Genomic DNA, 19,680 nt, shown 5'->3' on the forward strand with positions numbered 1-19,680 from the left:
ATCCCCTTGCACAGTGTATACGTATTCCAAACATTAACTTGGAGGAGTCCCACAGCTCAGGTGATCCCACTGTAAGGCTGTCCTGGAGAATTCCTTTCTCTGTTTATATTCCCCAGTAGCAGAAACTAGCCCAAGGACACCAGCCTTGATAAAAGTCTGACAACTAAAATACATAGCACATGCATTTTTCCACAGGAGACTCTAATGGTTGCTGCAGAAGTCAAAATATAGACTACATAACTTGGATCAGGTGCTAGCGTTACCCACACCTGCAAATCCCATCAGCCTGCATTCCTGGGAAAGGCAAAAGTGCCCCCAGCAGCCTGGATAGAGTTAATGAGAACTGGTAGCACTGGGATAGGGACAGATAGATTTATAGGAGATTAGGTAGGGCAGTGGGCTATTTGCTTTTTCATCACCCATTCCCACCTGTATCGTTAACTGAGAAAGGATTATGGAGAGCTCCAGCCTGTGCCTTCATCCCAGACCAGCTTTTTGTGTTTTGGGAAACACTTGCTGCAGGCAAACACTTCACCTGGGTTCCACACACAGTTCACAGAATCCCAGAGTGGTTTGGGTTGGAAGGAACCTTAAAGCTCATCCAGTTCCAATTGGGCAGGGACCCCTTCCACTAGAGCAGCTTGCTCCAAGCCCCTGTGTCCAACCTGGCCTTGAACACTGCCAGGGATGGGGCAGCCACAGCTTCTCTGGGCACCCTGTGCCAGCGCCTCAGCACCCTCACAGGGAAGAGCTTCTACCTAATATCCAATCTAAATCTACCTTCATTCAGTTCTGGTGTGAATTAAGATAGGTAGATATATATATATATACATATAGAGATATATCTGTGTATCACAATAGACTCATCAAATCTGCTCGAGGGTCCCAGTGTGATGGGGAGCACAGCTGCTTCCCCTCCTGTTGCACCAACTTCTGTGTGGATCACTGGAACTTGCATCCCACTTCTCCATTCTTTTGTATTCCCATTTATTCCTGCTGTTGATCAGCATTCAGCACAGCCCTTAGGCACTACAGTCAGCCTGTCCCTCTCCTGCAAAACACGGTCCCTGTTGTCTGATGTGGTTCCTAAATTGCATTGGCAAAACAAAGAAGCCTGGATCAGAGTTTTTCTCAGCAGGTGAGCTGAATGGTCCCTGTCAGCAGGCTCACCGGTGATGTGTGTGTTGGTATTTGTATTGCAGGTATATTCAAGGCATTCTCTAATCACTCACTGTAAATACAGCCCTGAATGGAAGCCAAGTTGTTTCATAGAAATGAATCACTTCCAGTCCTCCTATCACGTTGCTGGGAAGGGACCTGCTTAAGCTGCTTTGTTTAATGCTGGCTTCTGCTCCTCTCTGATAAGTGCTGCTTGCCAAAAGCTTCGTTTCTAACAGAGTTCAAAGTAAAGTTATTAAGTCATATACGTCGACGTAATCAGGATTTGGGAGAGGAAGGAGAGCTTAGCCGACCACGGTCCTTGGGGAAGGATGCACACCGATACAGTTAAATGGTGGTGAGCTAATTTTCTCCCTAAAACAGCATCTGATGGGGTCCAGGTTTATGAAGGGAACATTGCAGCCTGCTGCTCTGCATCAAATGGGCAGATTTGGAGGCCAAGCCCCCTCTTGCTGAGGCTGTGGGAGTTTTCTCATTGATTTTAGGAAGCTTTGGGTCTAGATCTTAAAGCCTGAAGTGTTTTACTGAAGAAGGCCTCTTGTACCTGATATCACAGACAAATTCCATGCCCTGCATTGTCTGTCTGAGTCATTTTACTACCTTTGAAGTCATTTTTCCCTAGGGGCACACAGATTAACAAATGCTGTGACTAAGTCCTTGCCCCCCTTTTCCAAATGAAATCTAACATCAGCTCTTGAGAAAGAGGAACCTGCGTTATAAGAAATCCCCAAAGACAGTGATGGTCATCACCACTTTTGTTATTAAAGGGCACATTTTGCTGTGGTTTGTTTGGTTTGGTATATGAATTAGGTTTGTGAATGCATGAGATTAAAAGCTTAAATGGGATCAATGAAGACTCCACAGCATGCATCAAAGTAATTACGGATTGCCTTTCAAACTCCAGAGGACCACTCGGATGGAAGGACTAAAGGTTTAGAGCAATAACGATGAATTTTTCAAACAAAGATGAAAGGAAGTCCATTACCAGCACACAAAGCTGAACTGCACTGTTTATTTACAGATGAGTAGGACCTCTCTTGGGGTAAAGGCACATGATGTCCTCTCTAGGGTAGCAAGCTGGATCCATTTGCTGCCTGGGTACAGGATGTTAACTGTGTGGAAAAGTAATAAAGGAGCATAAGCCTTCGAGAGAAACACAGAAGCTTCCAACACTGCCCTCCATCCTTTCCTTTTTACCTCTGAGCAAGGCTGTGTGGAAAACATATTAAAATCATGAGTTTTGTTCAGCTCTGATTTCCAGATGGCAACGGATGATATGATATTTTCCAGCTTTTGATTAAAATTAGGCTTTTCTGATCCGTAAGGGTAAAGCTTCTAATGTTCTCATCTCCCAAATCCTTGATTTCTGATGTTCACTGTTCCTATAACTTATCAAGTACAGGCAATAGAAAGCAGCTAATTTGTATCTAGTGGAAGTAAGGCAGATTTGTGGATGTGATACTACGTAGTTTGAACTATTTTAATAGGCCAAATTTATGGAAATGCTGAATTTAATATTCTCAGAACAAATCACACCTACTTTTCAGACAAAATTCCTTCCTCCTCTGCCTGATCCCTTGAGTCTGGATAATTTCACTATGTTTTGCATGGCTTTCTTTCAGCATACCCAAGATGCAGGCCTTCTTTGTGCTTAAAACCGGAAGCTATTCTCATGCAGCCTGACTTGGTTCATCCAGAGTCTGATGCATCTTGGTTTTCAGTGGGAAGGTGGCAGAATGATACTGAGGTGCCCATGGGGATGCAGGGATGCAGAAGTCATGCCCAGAGAAGCTGTGGCTGCCCCATCCCTGGCAGTGCTCAAGGCCAGGTTGGACACAGGGGCTTGGAGCAAGCTGCTCTAGTGGAAGGTGTCCCTGCCCGTGGCAGGGGTTGGAGCTGGATGAGTTTTAAGGTCCTTTCCAACACAAACCAGGCTGGGATTCTATGATTCATTCCATGATTCTATGTGAAATAGCTAAATACAATGCATTTTGCTTCTACAATTGCTAAGAGAAAATAGGTAGCGCTGGTACATTTAAGCTGTGTGTAATCATTACAGAAGCACTCAAAGATTAACTAAATGGTTGGAATAAACACATCATTCTGAACAGAAAGCATCTACGCACAGAGCAGGAATGGGAAAGAGCCATCTTTCATCAACTTGTGTGGTGTCTCACAGAGGTGGCAGAGTTGGCAGTAAGAAGAACGTGTTGCAAGATTTCACAATAGCAAAGGAGACACCGAGCTGACCTGTTTATATTGGTCACATCCTCATCTGGTGTAAATGGGTCGAGACTCACCAAAGCCAAGTAGTTCCTGGATGCTGTTGCCCAGTTTTCCAGGGTCAACACTGAAGTTTTATAGAAGCTCATAGTTGCACATATTAAAGTAATCAAGCATATTTTCATTACCGACGGTGCGAGTGAAATGAAGACAGACACAATGGAAATGTGCCCACAAAATTTTACTGACAAAGAATTGAGATGAAAATGGCTTTTTCCTCCTGTGCACGCAGTAACCAGCTCTAACAGATGCCATTAATACAATGGAAGGATTGTAGTGGATGGGAGAGGAAATGTATTTCTCAATCCCTACTGGAAATTATGTCTCTGCTTAATTCCTCCAAGCAGCTTAGATTGAAGTAATTCTCTCTCTTTTTCTTTTCCTTTCCCATTGGCCATTCCCCATCGCTGCACATCCCTCAAGTGAGCATCTAGCCTTTGGGGTTAACCACAGAAAAAATGCAGTTCTCTTCCTCACCCTCCTCCTTTTGGATGTTTCCTACAGCAAGTTTATCTGGATTCCCCCATAGAGTCATTCCCTTTGCTGCTTTCTGCTGTCATTACACAGGCTGGATTACCACTTGTTGAGAAGTCCACATTCATGCAGATTTTCTTGCTGTTGTAGGTTTCGAGAGCTTGTTCACGCCTGCGTTGACTCAGTCTTTCACTGACAAAGACAAACCCCCCTGCTTTGTTCTCAGCACACCAAGCAGCGGGAGCTGAGACTCCAAATACCTATTTCTCCCCCTTGTCCTGCCTCTTTGTTCTTCAGCGCTTCCATCCCGATGAAGAACCTGCCCTCTAGAAGTGGGTCAGTGCAGAGCTCTCCCTCTGTCCGGTAGTAAGGGAAGTACCCACTGGAAGGAAAGAGCTGGTTCAGAGCTGGCAGCCCGCTGGGGAAGTAGCTGGTGGACAGGCAGTGTGCAGTGATGCTGTCTCTTAGGAGAGGCTGGGCTGGTGGCTCTTCATCGCTCATAGGAGAGCATGCCCTCTTGTCCAGCTCCAAACTCCGTGGGACAGTCTGAAAAACACATGTACAGGGCCAAGAACTAAGGTCTCGAGTGCATGAAAAAGCAGTTGAGGCCACATTGGGAACCACGCTGCCTTTGGGGACACAGCAGTCACCCGCAGCAATGGGACAGGTCATCCACAACCAACAGAGTGAGACTCCAGGGTCCACAGGGCTGTTTCAAGGGACAGGGGCCTTGCCTCAGGTATCTCTTCCTTGCAGGTAGCTCTGCTCCTGCATGATGTTCTCAGAGCACAATTCATTGTTTTTGCTCCTAAGGGCCTAATTTTGGGAAACCATGTGGTGTGAGATGTTCCCACCTCTCTTCCCCCCTTCCTACCCTTTCAGAAACATTAAATACATACCTAATTTGCAGGTATTTAACCAAATTTAACCACGTAGACTTCGAAACAAGCTCCCATGATAGAGGGAACCAAGGTGCCTCCCTCAGACAGCAGGGACATCCCACCACACATATCTAAAGGGAGCTGCAAGGGCTCTCACTCTTGCCTTTGGCTTATTTTATTTGGAGCTTTTTCCCCTTGGTTCTGTCTGCTCCTGCCCTGCAAGAAATGTGTTCATGCAAAGTCACTGCTTGCACAAATCCTGCGTTTCTTTGTGCATGCCCTCCACTAAAAGAACATGAAATGGCAACACATAGCACATCTCTATGTCTGATTCAGCTACTGCAAAGCCCCAGGGCAAGCAGGAGGTATTGAGGTTGGTGGGGTCAGTGCTCCCAGTCCCTGACTGTGCAATCTCAGGGAGCACTTTAGCAACTGCCCTTGGACTTACTGACTCAGCATCTCCTTTGTTTTCATCTTTCCCATCGTTATCAGGCCTTTTTTCCTCTGTATTTAATCCATGTGTGAGTGGTTGACCAAGAAGCTCTTCATGCATTCTGTAATATGGAAAATACCCTGTGGAGACAGCTGGATAACTGACTTTCTCATCCTGCTTAATGTCAGCCTTGCCTTCATCGAAGCCTTCTTCTGGTTCTGTGCTGACGAGCGATTCAGGGAGGAAAGATGGGCTGGTTAAGAGGTGAGATGTTCTGTAGTAGGGCAGGTATGAAAGAGCAAACACCAGGTAATCTGGGAATGAGTGGTCGTTGCAAAGGAGCAGTTTGGTATGCAGGTCTTCGGGGCTGTCCCTGGTGAGCAGGACATGCTCCCAGACTCCTGGGCTGGATGGTGGGGAAGTGGTTTCATTCCCTGTCTCCAGATCTCCAGGAAGCTCCTGGAAGAAATCAGTAATTGGTCAAATATGATAAAATTATGCTATTAATGGACAAGAGCCAATAGCAAAATCAATCACCAATATTAACCTGTTCTGCTCTCCACCCAGGGCATGGCACATCGGCCACTGCTAAGAGATGATGAGGCCAATGAGAAGATGGAGGATTGTAAGGATTTTACATTATCTTCCAGCTCTTCCTTTTTGAATCTTCAAGTTGTTTCTCATGTGAGGTTTTCGATTAAATTTAAATACCAAGTTAGTTCCTATACTCTCAAGCAGTCTTTAGTAGCTCACACAGGGAAAGCATGAGATTTCACGTTTAACAGCAATAACCAGGCTTCGGAAATTAAACCCCAGTCTCCACGTCCTGCTACCTTGTTTTTGAGAGGCTACTGTTTGGCACTGTATGAAACCATGGCCCACAGAGGCACTGCTTTGAGGTTAAACTTACATCTGATTTCATGAGCTGCCTTGGCAGATTCCAGAGCAAAGAAATGGGACTCCCACAGGCTTGGGCTATTTAGGGTGATTTACGGCCTCCTGAGATTCTTGGTGCATCAGCAGGGCTCGTGGCCATTCTGGAAATGGAAGAACATTAACGTTTGGGTAGAGCCTGAAAAGAAATAAATCTGTAGAATCCTCTTCTTCTTGAGGTATTTTCTTTTTGAGCTTTCCACACAGCAAAACTGGCACACGTAATTCAAGTCTTTGAAAGAATCTGGGCTTGATGTTTCCGTTCAGCTCCAGTTTTATCTCTGTCTTTATTTGAGATATCAGATCACCACTAGTATAAGACACTGTTTCATTGAAAAAAAAAGGTCATATTTCTGTTATAGATACACACAAATAGTTTTTCACTATAAAAATCGTCTGCCTCATGGCTGTTTGCTACTCTGGTGCTGTTAATTCCCCATCCCCGCTGACTTTCTTCTGCCTTTTTTCTAATCAAAGACCTGTCTCTGAGGGATTTTGCATTTTAAGGATGTCCAACCAATATCTCATTCAAGCAGGCCTGAATCTACACCTTGGTTATCATAACCACAACCCATCTGTTTTACATAGTGAGAAAAGGATGGTTTTATAGTTACCAAGTGCCCAAGAAGCAGCCAGGAAGGGAAAGCCTGTGGGGGGAGCATCGTTCTGTGCCAGCCTGGTTGCCTTGGTGATGGGGTTCCAGGGCAGCATCAGAAGGGGGGGACACCCCACCCACCCCCAACTTGCTGCTGGCAGAGCCATCCCCTTCCTCCTCCCCAGTACAGTCTTATGGGCATCCTGGGTTTACTGGGATGCTCACAAGTGGCCTGGCTTCCTTCTAAAGAAGCATCAGTTCCCTTTATTCCTGCCAGTGAGGTACCGAACTACGGAGATAAGCCCTAACAAACCAACCTTCTCCTTCCTCCACCTTGTCCTTCACTGGAACAGGAGACCCTGTTTGATGGACTCCCAACCAAGCAATCAGCAGCCAAAGTGACACACATTCAAAAGAATAAATTTCAACAGAAATAGCATCAAATGAGTTCATTTTTTGTCTATTTTCATACTAATCGCTGCAAAGACAGTGATAAGCAAAAATATCATTTCACCATGGCATTATAATGCATCTCCCTCCGGTTTATAAGCATAGAGGAAATCTCAGGAATGCCTCTGCTGTGCTTTTTAAGGCATTTTCAAACTGTTTCCATACTTTAAATAAAAAGAATATATCCTGTAAATGTATAGAAGCAAATACTTCCTGGGCTTTCACATTGGAATAGTTATCATCTATTTCCCTCCGTTCAGGCTTCAAATATTGTTTGCTAAATGACAGATGATTTTCTTATTACTGCATCACCATGTATCTATTTCAGTGTTTAACTGGCAAGTGTAATAGAGCGGAGCAGCTCCTCTGACAATACATTAAAAACGCTCATAAATACCCGGCTAATAGAGAAATTCAGCATAAGATTCATTCCCACATAGCATTTGATCTATTTACTGAAATTCCAGGGCTCTGAAGCACGGGAATGATTTTGAATGGACTATATTATTATTCATCCTATTTATAATCCCGGTTGCTGCCTGCAGTAAAAAGTGGTTTATTATAATGTGATTTCTCAACTGCATCAGTGTGATATACCAGCAGCTAATGAAGTGTTCAGGCACCCAAAACCTCAGCTTCATTGAAATTCATCACCACAAAGATCCTGCCAGAACTAATTGCTGTCAAGGCTGCTTATGCATATGTCTTAGTTTCATTTCACAGAATGACAGAGGTAATACTGGTACAAACCAAAGTAAGAAACCCCTCCAGCCTGCAGCAAAGCCCAGCACATGGCAGGAGGTTTCTCCAGTGAGCTGACATTCCTGCAGGGCCAAGAATAGGTTAAGGATTTGGATACTTTCTTTTGCTTTAAATTGAAATATTACATTTACGTCATATACAGACAAGGGATAATGGGTTCAAACTTAAACAGTGGAGATTTAGGTTAGATATAAGGAAGAAATTCCTTACTGTGAGAGTGCTGAGGCGCTGGCACAGGGTGCCCAGAGAAGCTGTGGCTGCCCCATCCCTGGCAGTGTTCAAGGCCAGGTTGGACACAGGGGCTTGGAGCAAGCTGCTCTAGTGGAAGGGGTCCCTGCCCGTGGCAGGGGCTGGAACCAGATGAGCTTTAAGGTCCCTTCCAACCCAAACCATTCTGTGAATGCTCCTTTACAAACTAAGTGTGTCTTTAAAGTTACATTTATGGCAAAAAAAAAAAGGCAATAAATGTAATTTTCCAGGAAGGAAGGGAAGGGAATTTCCGAGCTCAGAAGAAGTTTGTGAACCCCAGGACTCCTTGAGCAGATTTGCTGAACAACTCCATTTACATGTTTGCATTCCTGTTTCCAAAGTCAGCCTACGCGGATTGCTCCGGATCCTTGCCAAAATGCTTGGGACTGATCCAAGGGAATGATCTTGACTGCTGCAGGTGGGTTGAGGACCCCCAAGAGGTGCTGGTGGTGTCAGGGAGTTCACTAATTACAGCTCATTATGGCTTATGGGGGAAAGATGCTCTCAGCATGGTGAGTCCAGGTCCTTTAGCAGCACACCTATCCAGACACCTGATGTGAGCAAGGCGATGGGGAGCTTCCATTTCAACCTTCTGGACTTACATTTTGCTGCTGAGATCGGTGGGAGCAGAGCTGCCCTTTCATGGAGCCTTTTAGTGTTTTCCATCATGATTTCCCTGCGACTTGGCCAGTTAGCTTCAACAAAGACAACTTTTATTATCTTACTGAAAAGCCTGGATGTGCTGGTATGTTGCGCTTGCTACATACACGTTTTCAAGCGTTAGTCATGCCATAACATCTGCTTTTTATTGGTAATTACACTATCCCCATTTTAATAAGAGGTAATTCTTAGATTTCTCATAAAATATACACGACTCCAGGGAAAGAAGGTGAAAGGTTTTGCAAGCCTCTCACAGCCGCAAGACCAGAATAAGTGGAAATAAATCCTTTCCGGGCAGAACTCGTCCAGCCACTCACGACAGCACGTCCAGGGATGCCTGTGCAAGTCACCATCCCCACTTCTCCTGATTGTTCATGCTCTGCAGAACAGACCTGCAAAGCCTGAGCACCACGGCCCTTCTGGGTGCTATTAATGTGCTCAGAAACGGGGACCTGGTCCTAAACCTGCACGTACGTGGACACCCCCTCCTGGGTGTAACTTGACTGGAATTAGTAAGAAGGGAGTTCTGGAAGATCAGGTCAGAACTGGGGAGCAGTAAAAGTTTTTGGGCTGTTTCCAAGTGGTTTAGGCACTTTAGAATTGCAAATAGGTGTCCAGGTTAATGGACCGTAGCTTGTTTGTATTCATATTTATGGTAGGCTCGGTATAAACCGAGTTGAAATAGTGGGCCTAAAAAATGAGTAACAGCTGAAGTGGAAGACCAATATCCAGATAAAGCATCATGAATAAAATAGTTTGGGGCTCCACTGAAAGCTTCCAGTTTGACATTTCCCACTGAAAACTTCCAGTTTGATATTTCCCACTGTTTCCCTGTAGGTAAGTGCTGCCGCGCTGCTTTGGCGATGTGAGAATTGGGCTCTGCGATTCCATAGCATGTTTGCAGGGATTCTTCCAGCGATCCTGGACAAGGCAGTGACAAATGACACTTCTGCAAGGTCATCCCTAAATCTTTGAGAACCAGGGAGCTTTTTCAGTGGCTCCTGCCTTTCAGTGAATGCCAGCAGCCAAGCCCATATGGAGCATTGTGTGCTGAGCTCATTGTTGATGCAAATGCACACAACTAGTTTTGATTAAGAACAAAATGCAGAATTGACTCAAATTGTGGGGTTTTTGGTTGTTTGAAAAGCTTCAAGCCTCTCATTATCATCAGGGCTTCTTTCAGGGCAGGAAATGGGAATTTCTATAAAATAACGCTGAGAGGCACAGGGTGAAGGCAAAGAACGTTCATGTTCCTAATGAACATAAGGATAAACACGCAAAACAAATCTGGGGATGCTCAACTAAATGTCTGGGGGCATGTTATGGCATGTGGGTTGTTTAAATTAGTCAATATATATTAAGCAGCCCCATACACAAATGGTAAAAGGACAAAGCAGTGGGTTTAAGAGAGCCCTTTTCCCTTTGCACAGTAACTCAGGATGTGATTATTGCATTCAATAGCCAAGGGGGGCTGTTGTATGGTGGTGTGCCTGGGTTGCATGGTTTTCATGTGAACAAGGAGCTTGTTCCGGTGTAGAAGAAGGTCCCATGGCAGCATATGGAGCCCTGGGGACACTGAGGTGGGATCAGACAGGCTCTGTGTAACCTCAGGGCTGTTCTGCTGTGTTTGGAAGTGCTGGTACTTGGAGGAATGTGCCGGCTGCTGGGCACAGCCAGCATGCAGGTGGTCCAGCACTGCTTCCCATATTCAGGATGTCCTGGATGATTGGAAAACCCTTGTGCCAAGGGCATCTGGAAAGTGACAGCCACATTCTTCTCTCTTTCAACACCAGGACGAATCTGGCCAGAGTGCCTTTATATTTATGGGGATTTAATCATAGCCAGGGCTGGCAGCATTCCTTACAAATCAGGGTGTTGGGTATTTCCCAGTGCCAAGGCAGGCTAACTCTGCATATGATACTGCAGGGTGGCTTAGTGTTTTCTGGGAGGAGGGAAATAAAGGGAAGGACATTTTGCCAAGGATGACATTAAAAAGCCACATTGCAAAGGCAGGCTCTCCAAAAGTAGAACACTGAGGAATTTAAGTTTCTTCGTCCCTATTTCCCTGCATGCCTCATCATGCAGACTTCAATAACAAACCACCTCCTGTTTCCCTGCGTTGTTTCCCTGCCTTCCCAGGTCTGCAGCGAGCTGGAGCACATGGAGTTCAGGTTCATTGATGTGGCTGGAGAGAACTGATTTCAAGGCACTGCTTTGCAGAGAATAAACTACCTGCAAGCAGGCAGAGGGCTGGCAAGTGGGTGGCCACTGATTTAATCTGCTTCTAGGTGACATTACTGGGAAAGAAATTGCCTTTGAGGCAGATATGAATGTGCTGTTGTTTCCAGAAATATCTTATCAGTAAGGAAACAGAAAATAAGAATCCTAAAGTACATTAAAGCCCTAAAAGCGCTAATGTGAAGGAGATGAACTGCCCAGCTATTGGTGAAGTTGGTGATTACTATGTCCTGTCTTCACAGCAAATGTTCCCAGTGCGTGGGAAAATGGGGGATATTAGAAACCACATCTAGGAAGCAGAAGAAGCCTAAAGCAGGAAGCAGAGAGGGAGGATATGGTGGGGACTGGCACCATAACATTTGCTTAAGACAAATCTCTCTCTGCCTTCACACTGGTAGGTGGCAGTGGAAGGAAAACTCACTGTGTGTGCTTCAAAAACAGGTCATCTTCAAGAAACATCACGGAAACCCTGAGTAGACATGAGCAAACAGCCCGGGGGGAGTCATTTGTCTCTGCTGTCAAGAGGAAAATTAAGGCTCCAGGGGACACAGAGGCTGGGTGTGATGGATGCTTGCAGCAGAAGGCAAGTGGGTCAGCATTCCCATCCGCCACAAAAGTGAGTTCTTTCCCTGGAGAAAAGTGTGTGTATCAAGTGTACACCTGTGGGGAGGAAAGAGGGGATGGGAAGATAAATGGTGGAAAGCCCCTAAAACGATAAATGTCTCTTCTTGTTTGGTATTGACACGAATAGCATTGCTGTAGAAAGGTAAAGTGGATCCCCACGAGCTGAGGGCTGATTATGGCTGCAGGAGAGTTTCTAGGCAGAGCACAGTTAGCATCTACATCTACATTAGCTTTAGCAAGCAGGTCTAAGAAGTGGGTGTCTGTACTAGATATTTTCAGCAGGGATTGGTCTGGGTACTGGGTGATCATTAGTGACCCATGTGTTTAGGTGAGCTGGAGCACATTATCTGGTCTGGCATCCTCCTAAAGCCACCCAGTTCCTGTGCTGCAGCACCACTCCATGGCACAGCCCAAACTGCCCTAAGTGGAGATGATTGGGATGTTTGATTAAAATCCTGATCCTAAGACAAACGTTACATAGACAGACCCAGATACAGTACCTACTGCTTAGGAGAACATACCTGTGGATAGATGATGCTATGCAGCTCTGCAGCCCCCAAACCATACTGAGTGAGACCCAGCCCTGAAAAGGAATTAAAAATGCAGTTTCTGTTCCAGACAAAATCCAAGCAGATATTGTCCCTTGTATATCCTTGGAGCAAGGATATACATCCTCTTAACATACACACACACATAGAAGATATCGCTTATTTAATACTAGATCCATTCTAATGGACAGTCACATCCCAGGCAGCTATGCATATGTATTTCTACTCCAAAAGAGAATTTGACTCCTCTGAGCCACCTATTTCAGTTCGGTTATTGATTCTTTCTGTTTTCTAATCAGATTCATTTCAGCCACAAACCACAGGATCTGGTGATTAATATCCAGCAGATTTCAGCTGAGCAACCAGTGGTCTTGGGTTACTAACCTAGAAAATAAGATGAAAAAATTCTCATACTATTTCAATATTGATAAGTGCCAGTGATGGAAAAAAGCTGCAGACAGGCTCCAAGTCTTGAGGTTATCTTAAATAATTCTTAATTAGAGTTTCTTCCTCTCCTTTTCCAGTTTAGACATTGAGGATGTCCTGAAGTCTTTAAACTTACTTTTCCTGCAGTTCTCACATAATCACGGGCTGCAGGAAGGAGAAAAGCACCACATATAATGAGATGTACGAGTAAGCTGCAGAGTTTGGCAAGCACAGAGGTCTCTGAAGAGACTCGAGGTGTTTATAGACATTTCAGCCACGATAGATCTTAAGGTTTAGGCTTTAAATTCTCAGCATCCACAGCTGTTTCTGGGCAGGTAAAGAAGAAAATATACCAGTGATACAGGGAAAGAATGGTCTGGACCCTGAGCACGGTCCCTGGACACAGCAGTCACCTCCATCAGTTAGTCCCCAGGAAGGGACAAGCCCCTGCTTGGCAGCAAACCTCATTATTGTGTCCTCTTAGAAACACATTAAACTTCCATTGCATCCCATGACACTCATCCCTGAAAGGGAGCAAGAAAGGAAAATGCTTTTTGGGTTGCCAGCCCCACCACCGCCTCCATGCACACACGACACTGATGGTTCATACTTGATGGGCCAGTTCACCATTCAATGTATTTTAGGGAATATATTCTTCATCTGGCATCTGTGCCTGTTTCCTCTCAAGGGACGATTCTTGGGTGCAGCAGCTCCCTAGCTTTGCATTCGCTCAAGCTTCAGCTCATTTGCCTCTGGCAAGCTTCAATGGTGCAGCTGGAAGCAGGTCCACCACTGCCCCTTGGTGCAGGCTGAGATAGTTCACACTATGGGGTTTTAACGCGGGGGTCTGATCCATATTCACTCTTTACCGCAGCTGCAGGCAGCTGTGCTCCTCCAAAACACAGTGAAAAGGTCTTGCCCTTTGGTGCTGGTCCTTCTGCGCTCCCCAGCATGAGGCTGTGCCTCCCCATGGAGCAGCCTTGGCCAGAGCAGCGATGGGCAAGAGGGAGGTGGATGCAGCGTGTCCAGGAAGCGCATTCCCGGGACATGACAGCACATCCCGGGGGCCCGGGTGCTGCACTTGTGCTGGGAAGGAAGGACTGGGCTTGCGTTCAGGATCCTCTTCTCGCTCGGGAGCAGGACTCCAAACACGTTTTCTCAAGCTACTTCTGTGGTTTTCCCGAATTCCCTCCTCAATACTTCCACGGTGATTCTGAAGGAAAAAGAATCCATAAGCAAGGGTTAGCCTGAAAACTGCTGCGAGCTCGTGGCACGGCCAGGATCCCCTCCTGCCTCACTCCCTCAGTGTCTGTGTGCCCATGTGAGGGGGAGAGCCTCTATGGAGAAGAGATGTTTTGTCCCACAGCAGCTAACACAGGGTCTCCAGTAAGCCATGGCATTCCCAGGCCAGCACATTAGATAGAACCCCAGTAACACTCTGATGTGCTGCTCAGGTTTGCATGAAAAGTGCTTTAAGGGAAGGAATCGACTTCATCCACACGGTGCCCAGGTGAAACTTGAATTCACCTTCTATAGTCTTCTTGCACTAAAACCTGGTTATATGTGTTCACACGTATACTATCCAATCTGCCGTTTCCTCTTGTCATCTGAGCTACAATAAGCAGCGCAACCAAACTCTTGACGATGATGAAAATGAAATGATTTTTAAGTCACAGGCACATCTGAATATATATATTGAAAGCAAATGAGGAGTGTTGGAGGGTGCCAAAGTACAGCGTGATCACGCCACAAGTGAGATTTGGAAATACACCTTCTAAATCAATGCAGGCTCCACTGTGCAAGCTTGCAGCAGAGCTCCAAGCCTGGAATTTGCTCCAAGGAAGCTGTGGTTGAACCTGTTTTTGTCACTGCTGTTTTGCAATGCCATAGGAAGTGTTGGTGAATTCACAAATCATAAAAGCATGGGCCATGGCTGAGTGCTTTCATCCAAAGAGCAGAACAAACATTTTTGGTGTCAGCCCGTTCCAGAGAGATTTTCAGTGTTGTAAATGAAGAAAAAAAGAAAAATTAAAAATTAAAAAGCTAAATAAGAACATCTGTTTGGAACCAAGCCCTAAACCCAAAGTATATAAATGGTGTTCAGACAAATGCTTAGAGACAGCGACAGGAAAATGCTCAGCACAAGAGCCGCGGGGTGATTTCTAGCTGTTCTGCTCACAGGATGCTGATTTTTGTCCAGCCACCAGACATCAGCTATTCTCAGTGATGAGAGATGCTTCAATGACCCAGCCACTGCCACATCTATCTGGTGGGCTGGACCCATGGGAGCCCCCAGTGACAACGGTGTCAGCTTCGGGATGCATAGAATCATAGGATGGTTTGGGTTGGAAGGGACCTTAAGATCATCCAGTTCCAACCCGCTGCCATGGGCAGGGACACCTCACACTAAACCATCTCACCCAAGGCTCTGTCCAACCCAGCTTTGAACACAGCCAAGACTGGAGCATTCACCACTTCTTTGGCCAACCCATTCCAGTGCCTCACCACCCTCACAGTAAAGAACTGCTTTATATCTAACCTGAACTTCCCCTGTTTAAGTCTAAACTCATTCCCTGTGGGCCACCATCCCTGATGACTGCACAGAGATGTGGCACAGCAGGTTACAAACAAGTTAAAGCAGCTGAATTAGGCAGCTGTCCATAGAGATTTTAACATAAGAGAATAAGCATCAGAAGAAAACAGCAATGCTGGACAGCCTTTGGTAGCCTCCCATCAGGGAACTGTAGACGTACAAACTCTCCAAGTTGAATTATGAGTATCAATGTGTTTGGAAAGGTATTTGCCCTTTGGACAGCCATATTTGTGTTTTGAGCTTCAGCAACATAAATTACAGTCATTTAAACCCCAGGCTTACATTTTACTTCACTGACGTAAATGAGTTCCCAACTTTCAAAGGCCAGCTGTCCCTTACAGCAAGAGGTAGCAATTATATAAAATGCTTTTATTGCACGGAGGTATTTTCAGTCCTTTAAGTTTATGTGCCCCAGGTGAAGCAATATAAACAAGCTAGAGCTGTCACCATTGTGTTAATCATGGAAACTGCATTTGGGGAAGTTTTAGGGATAAAACCTATAACTTTATATTGCTAAGGTGTCAAACCTTCCCAATGTAAACCAGAAGTGCAGCTGTGTCAGGCTGCAAGAAGGGTTTCTGAAAAGCTAATATTCACAGCCTCTTTAGGTATGTAAAGGCTGTTGCTTCCAAGCAACAGCTAAGAATTGTTGGGAAAAATAAGGTTAAAACCACATTTAAATGTCTCTGGGTTTTTGGTAAACTTCACATACCCAAAGTTAAATCATCCCCTAATCCAGCCTCACTAAATCTGTATTCTACAGATGTGCATCTGTCCCTGGCCGATGGCAGCAATGAAATGCTGAGGCGCAGAATGAGCGTGGACACACCAGACAGGCCAGCCTGGCTCTGTCAGCCCCAGTGCTGGAGTTTTCCATTGTGGGTTCCTTAATCCCTTGTGTTAAACTTCAAAAACAGTCCAAGCAATTGATTGCAGCAGTGGAGGTAGTTGGGTTTGTTTTTCTTCCCCCAACTCCAGTAGATGAATAGAGAAATGCTATTACCTGAAAAGAACTGTTTAAAGGTGCATAGTCAGCAAAAAAAAGCATCAGAAAGTACCAGCATGCCTATGGATGGCTCTGATTTGCTGCCCTGTCCACCCCGAGAGCAGAGGACGGTGCAGCAGCCAAAAGCACATGGTGTTCCAGCTGTGCACGCACCTGGAGCTGAGCGTATTCTGTTCTGCAGCTTCCCATTGGGTTCAGTACGTCAGTGACACGCTGAGCTATATGGAAGACAATAATTCTGCTCCATGGCAATTTTTAGAACCAGTTTTTGCTCTGCATTCAGAAATACCACTGTATTTCCAGCCTTATTCAGGCTGAGTGTTGGAAAACTGCCTGCCCTAAATCAGTGGCAATGATGTAACCACCACGGTGCAGAGCTGCAGCCAACCCACCTGCTCCAAGGAGCCAATGCATCGCACAAGCACACAGCTGAGCCAGCAGCACCGGTCACTTGCTTTGGCAGAACAGGGGTTAGAGGTGGTGCAGGAATGGTTCACAGTCAGGAACTCACCATAGTTCCTTCACTGTGCCGTGGGATGGAGCAGAGCTGGCAAGCCCTGGTCCCAAAGGAGTGGTATGAGACCTCCTGGGGAAAGCACTATTGAAACCAACAGCCTTTCAGTGCTACACTGCAGTGTTGACGTGTGTATTCATGACAGACCATTTGCAGTCTGCACAATGTGGTGGGGTTTGTTTTCCTAGGAAAAGAAAAAAAAAAAACAAAAACCCACAACCAAACATTTAGGTTTGATTTGGGGACAATAAATCCAAAAAATTCAAATGCATTCACATCTGGAGACCTGAGTCCACACTGAGATGGGCATCTAACCTCTTCTCTCCTATTAACCTCCCTACTCTTTCTGTTGACACCTAGGGAGATACCTGTTTCTTAACACACCTTTTTCTGACCTCATCCCATGAAAAAGTCAATGCATTTACTATAAAGCAAGCATCCAGCAAGGCAAGGCAAAGATTTAGAAGCAGAGAAGGGAAGGTTTGGATGCAGTTCATGTCTCTTGCTTGGTGAACTGACAAAACGGGGAGAATCAAACTTCAAAGGGTTCCATTGCACAGCTGATGACATTTAGGAAGAAAAAGAAAATTACTGCTTTCTTAGGAGATTTACAAATGCCATCCGTGGCCATGGGTATAATTTTCCATTAAGGAAAAAGGATTTCAGAAGCAACATATGGACCATGCAGTAAAGAAGTTACCATAGCAACCAGCCTCCCCAAAATCCTTATATATGTATACAGAAATCAAATGCATGTAATAATTATGTCTAAATCATTTATAAGTCCCATCTTCCAAGTGTATTTTTTTGTCTATTAAAACTCTAATTCATCCCTCAAATATCCCCTTACTCTGCTGCCTCTCGAACCTGCACATGTTTTGCAACTGAAAGTCAAAAGCATTGTGAATGACAGTCGTTGAAGATAGAGTGAAATCTAATTTAGCTAATTCAAAATAGAGGCTCTAAGCATAAAGGAATTGTTAAGGGACTGTAATGAATTGAGCTCTGGAATGCAGCTGAGGTAACATTTAAGTTCAGATAATGTTAGCTATTAAAAATGAACAGTTGGGGACAGACAGAACCTGCCATGGATCACCCTCTCCCCATAGCCCCAGTGCTCCCATCACGGTGGGCGCAGGGACATGTGCTGCTGCTCTAGTTTCTTTCAATCTCTGCACTCCTGTTAGTGGGATGCTGCATCCCCGGTGTGTAAACAAGGCTTCTGCCACCACAGGAGGACATGGGCCGAGGAAGACGTTCACTTCCTTCTCAAAATGAACAATTCAAACTGTCAAGTGAGTATCTGCTCATCACTGGAACTTCTCCCAGTCCCTCCTTCCCACAGCTGCTGTTCCTGTTCCCTTCCTGCTCTGAGCATCGGCTGCTGCGGACCGTGCAGAAGGAGCTGAAATGCAGCCTTTGGCAGGTTTTGTGTGTGTTGCCTCCACTTGCATCCTTTCAAAGCCCTTCCAACTGGTCATTCTTTCACCCTTTCAAAGAGAGTTGAGCAGCCGGGGAGAAGACTGGGAAAGTGAAGTCCTGCAAAAGTCTCTTCTGAGGGAATGCATCACTAATGCTCTTCAATGGACTTTCATCCTGCACTAAACAGGAACTTAAAATCACATTCCTGAGACCCTCAAGCACTTGCTCTTGATGAGAGTTATTTCCATCACAAACTTTAGCTTTCCCCCTCTGGCTGATTTGCAGCAAAGTCACTCAAGAAAAGCCTAAGCCATGATTCTTCTTATGTGAGCAAAGACGTATTTGTTCTCCCTGACTGGAAACCAGTGCTGTTAAGAGAGCCAGAAGATGATCATGGTTGAACTTCAATCCTTTCTTTAACGTAAATGGATATAAAACTCACTCAAACATCATTTCAGTCTTTGGTCGCACAGACACTTGATTCCATTTTGCTCAGCCAGAAAACAAAAGGCATCTTTGGACCAGAAAGATGCTACCTGTTTTCTACAGTGTCTCATAGGCCTATAGCACTTCCCTTCTACCTGCAGTAGGGACGACGGTGGTCTGCCCAGAGGAAAACTCACTGGTTTTACTTGGTTTTGTTTAGGCAACAGGGGAGGTCCTCCTAAGCAATGAGGGTTCAGAGTGCACATCACATCTGAACTGGCCTGGATCCCCCTGCACTTTGTCTGCTGGGGAGGAGGTTCCAGTATGTTACATCCAGGGTGACATGCAGGTGGTCACGGAAAGGTCTTCCACCTTGCTGCTCTCCTTGCTGACCACCTCTGGCATCCCTGGTGCAGTCCTCGTGGCTCCCAGTCACAGCCTCACAGGGGTTGTCTTCCCAGGGCATGTGGTAGAGCAAGGCACAGTCGACGGGGATGAAAACACGTTTTCAAGCTCATGTTAAGTCATAAATGGCAGAACAAATGGCTTTTTGGTCCCATGTTTGCATGCCAGGGGAAGGCCACACTTGCCACTCACAGGGGGTTTACAGTTCCACCCTCATCCCATGAAGAATGTGGGGTTTTATAGATGATACAAAGTTTGGTAAATGTTCCTTTGAAATGTCCTTTCTTTTTCCTTATAGGCATATAATACTCCTTCTGGTGGCTGGACACATAATACTTTTTCTTAATGCTTTGCCCAGTAAAAATTCATTTAACGGAGGGAACTCCACATGCCTTTAGGACTCTGAGGGATACCAGTTCTGAACAGGGCAGAAACACAGCAGCATTTTAACATCTGGCAACAGCAACAAAGAGCCAGCAACAAGAAGGGGCAATGAGCAATGCCTTCAGGATGGATATATGATGATTTCTTACGCTGCAACGCTTGGCCTTGTGTGAAACACAGCACTCTTGGGTCCTT

The 19,680-nt window shown here is 45.4% G+C and overlaps 1 protein-coding gene and 1 long non-coding RNA gene across 4 annotated transcripts; one reads left to right on the plus strand and one right to left on the minus strand.

The window, feature by feature from the left end:
* Positions 1–3,624: 3,624 nt before the first annotated feature.
* Positions 3,625–6,878, minus strand: LOC133271159 (uncharacterized). 3 transcript variants are annotated; one of them, XM_061457040.1, is made up of 4 exons: positions 6,798–6,878; positions 6,161–6,287; positions 5,416–5,709; positions 3,625–4,482 (listed from the first exon to the last, which is right to left on the minus strand). In XM_061457040.1, the coding sequence occupies exons 2-4, from the start codon at positions 6,170–6,172 to the stop codon at positions 4,159–4,161; spliced, it is 630 nt and encodes a 209-aa protein (XP_061313024.1). In that variant the 5' UTR covers positions 6,173–6,287; positions 6,798–6,878; the 3' UTR covers positions 3,625–4,158. The 3 variants fall into 3 exon arrangements, with proteins under 3 accessions (XP_061313024.1, XP_061313022.1, XP_061313023.1); XM_061457038.1 differs by having other exon boundaries at positions 5,266–5,709; XM_061457039.1 differs by lacking the exon at positions 6,798–6,878 and adding an exon at positions 6,734–6,769 and having other exon boundaries at positions 5,266–5,709.
* Positions 6,879–6,948: 70 nt separating this feature from the next.
* On the plus strand, positions 6,949–11,154 carry LOC133271160 (uncharacterized). Its single transcript, XR_009744018.1, has 3 exons — positions 6,949–7,059; positions 8,470–8,657; positions 11,039–11,154. It is a non-coding gene; the product is annotated as an uncharacterized LOC133271160 (long non-coding RNA).
* The last annotated feature ends 8,526 nt before the right edge of the window (positions 11,155–19,680 follow it).

The sequence above is a fragment of the Pezoporus flaviventris genome, unplaced genomic scaffold (genome assembly GCF_033815535.1).
Source record: "Pezoporus flaviventris isolate CSIRO_AGI_PZ_B2104156 unplaced genomic scaffold, CSIRO_AGI_Pfla_v1 ptg000023l, whole genome shotgun sequence".
NCBI classification, from domain to species: Eukaryota; Metazoa; Chordata; class Aves; order Psittaciformes; family Psittacidae; genus Pezoporus; species Pezoporus flaviventris.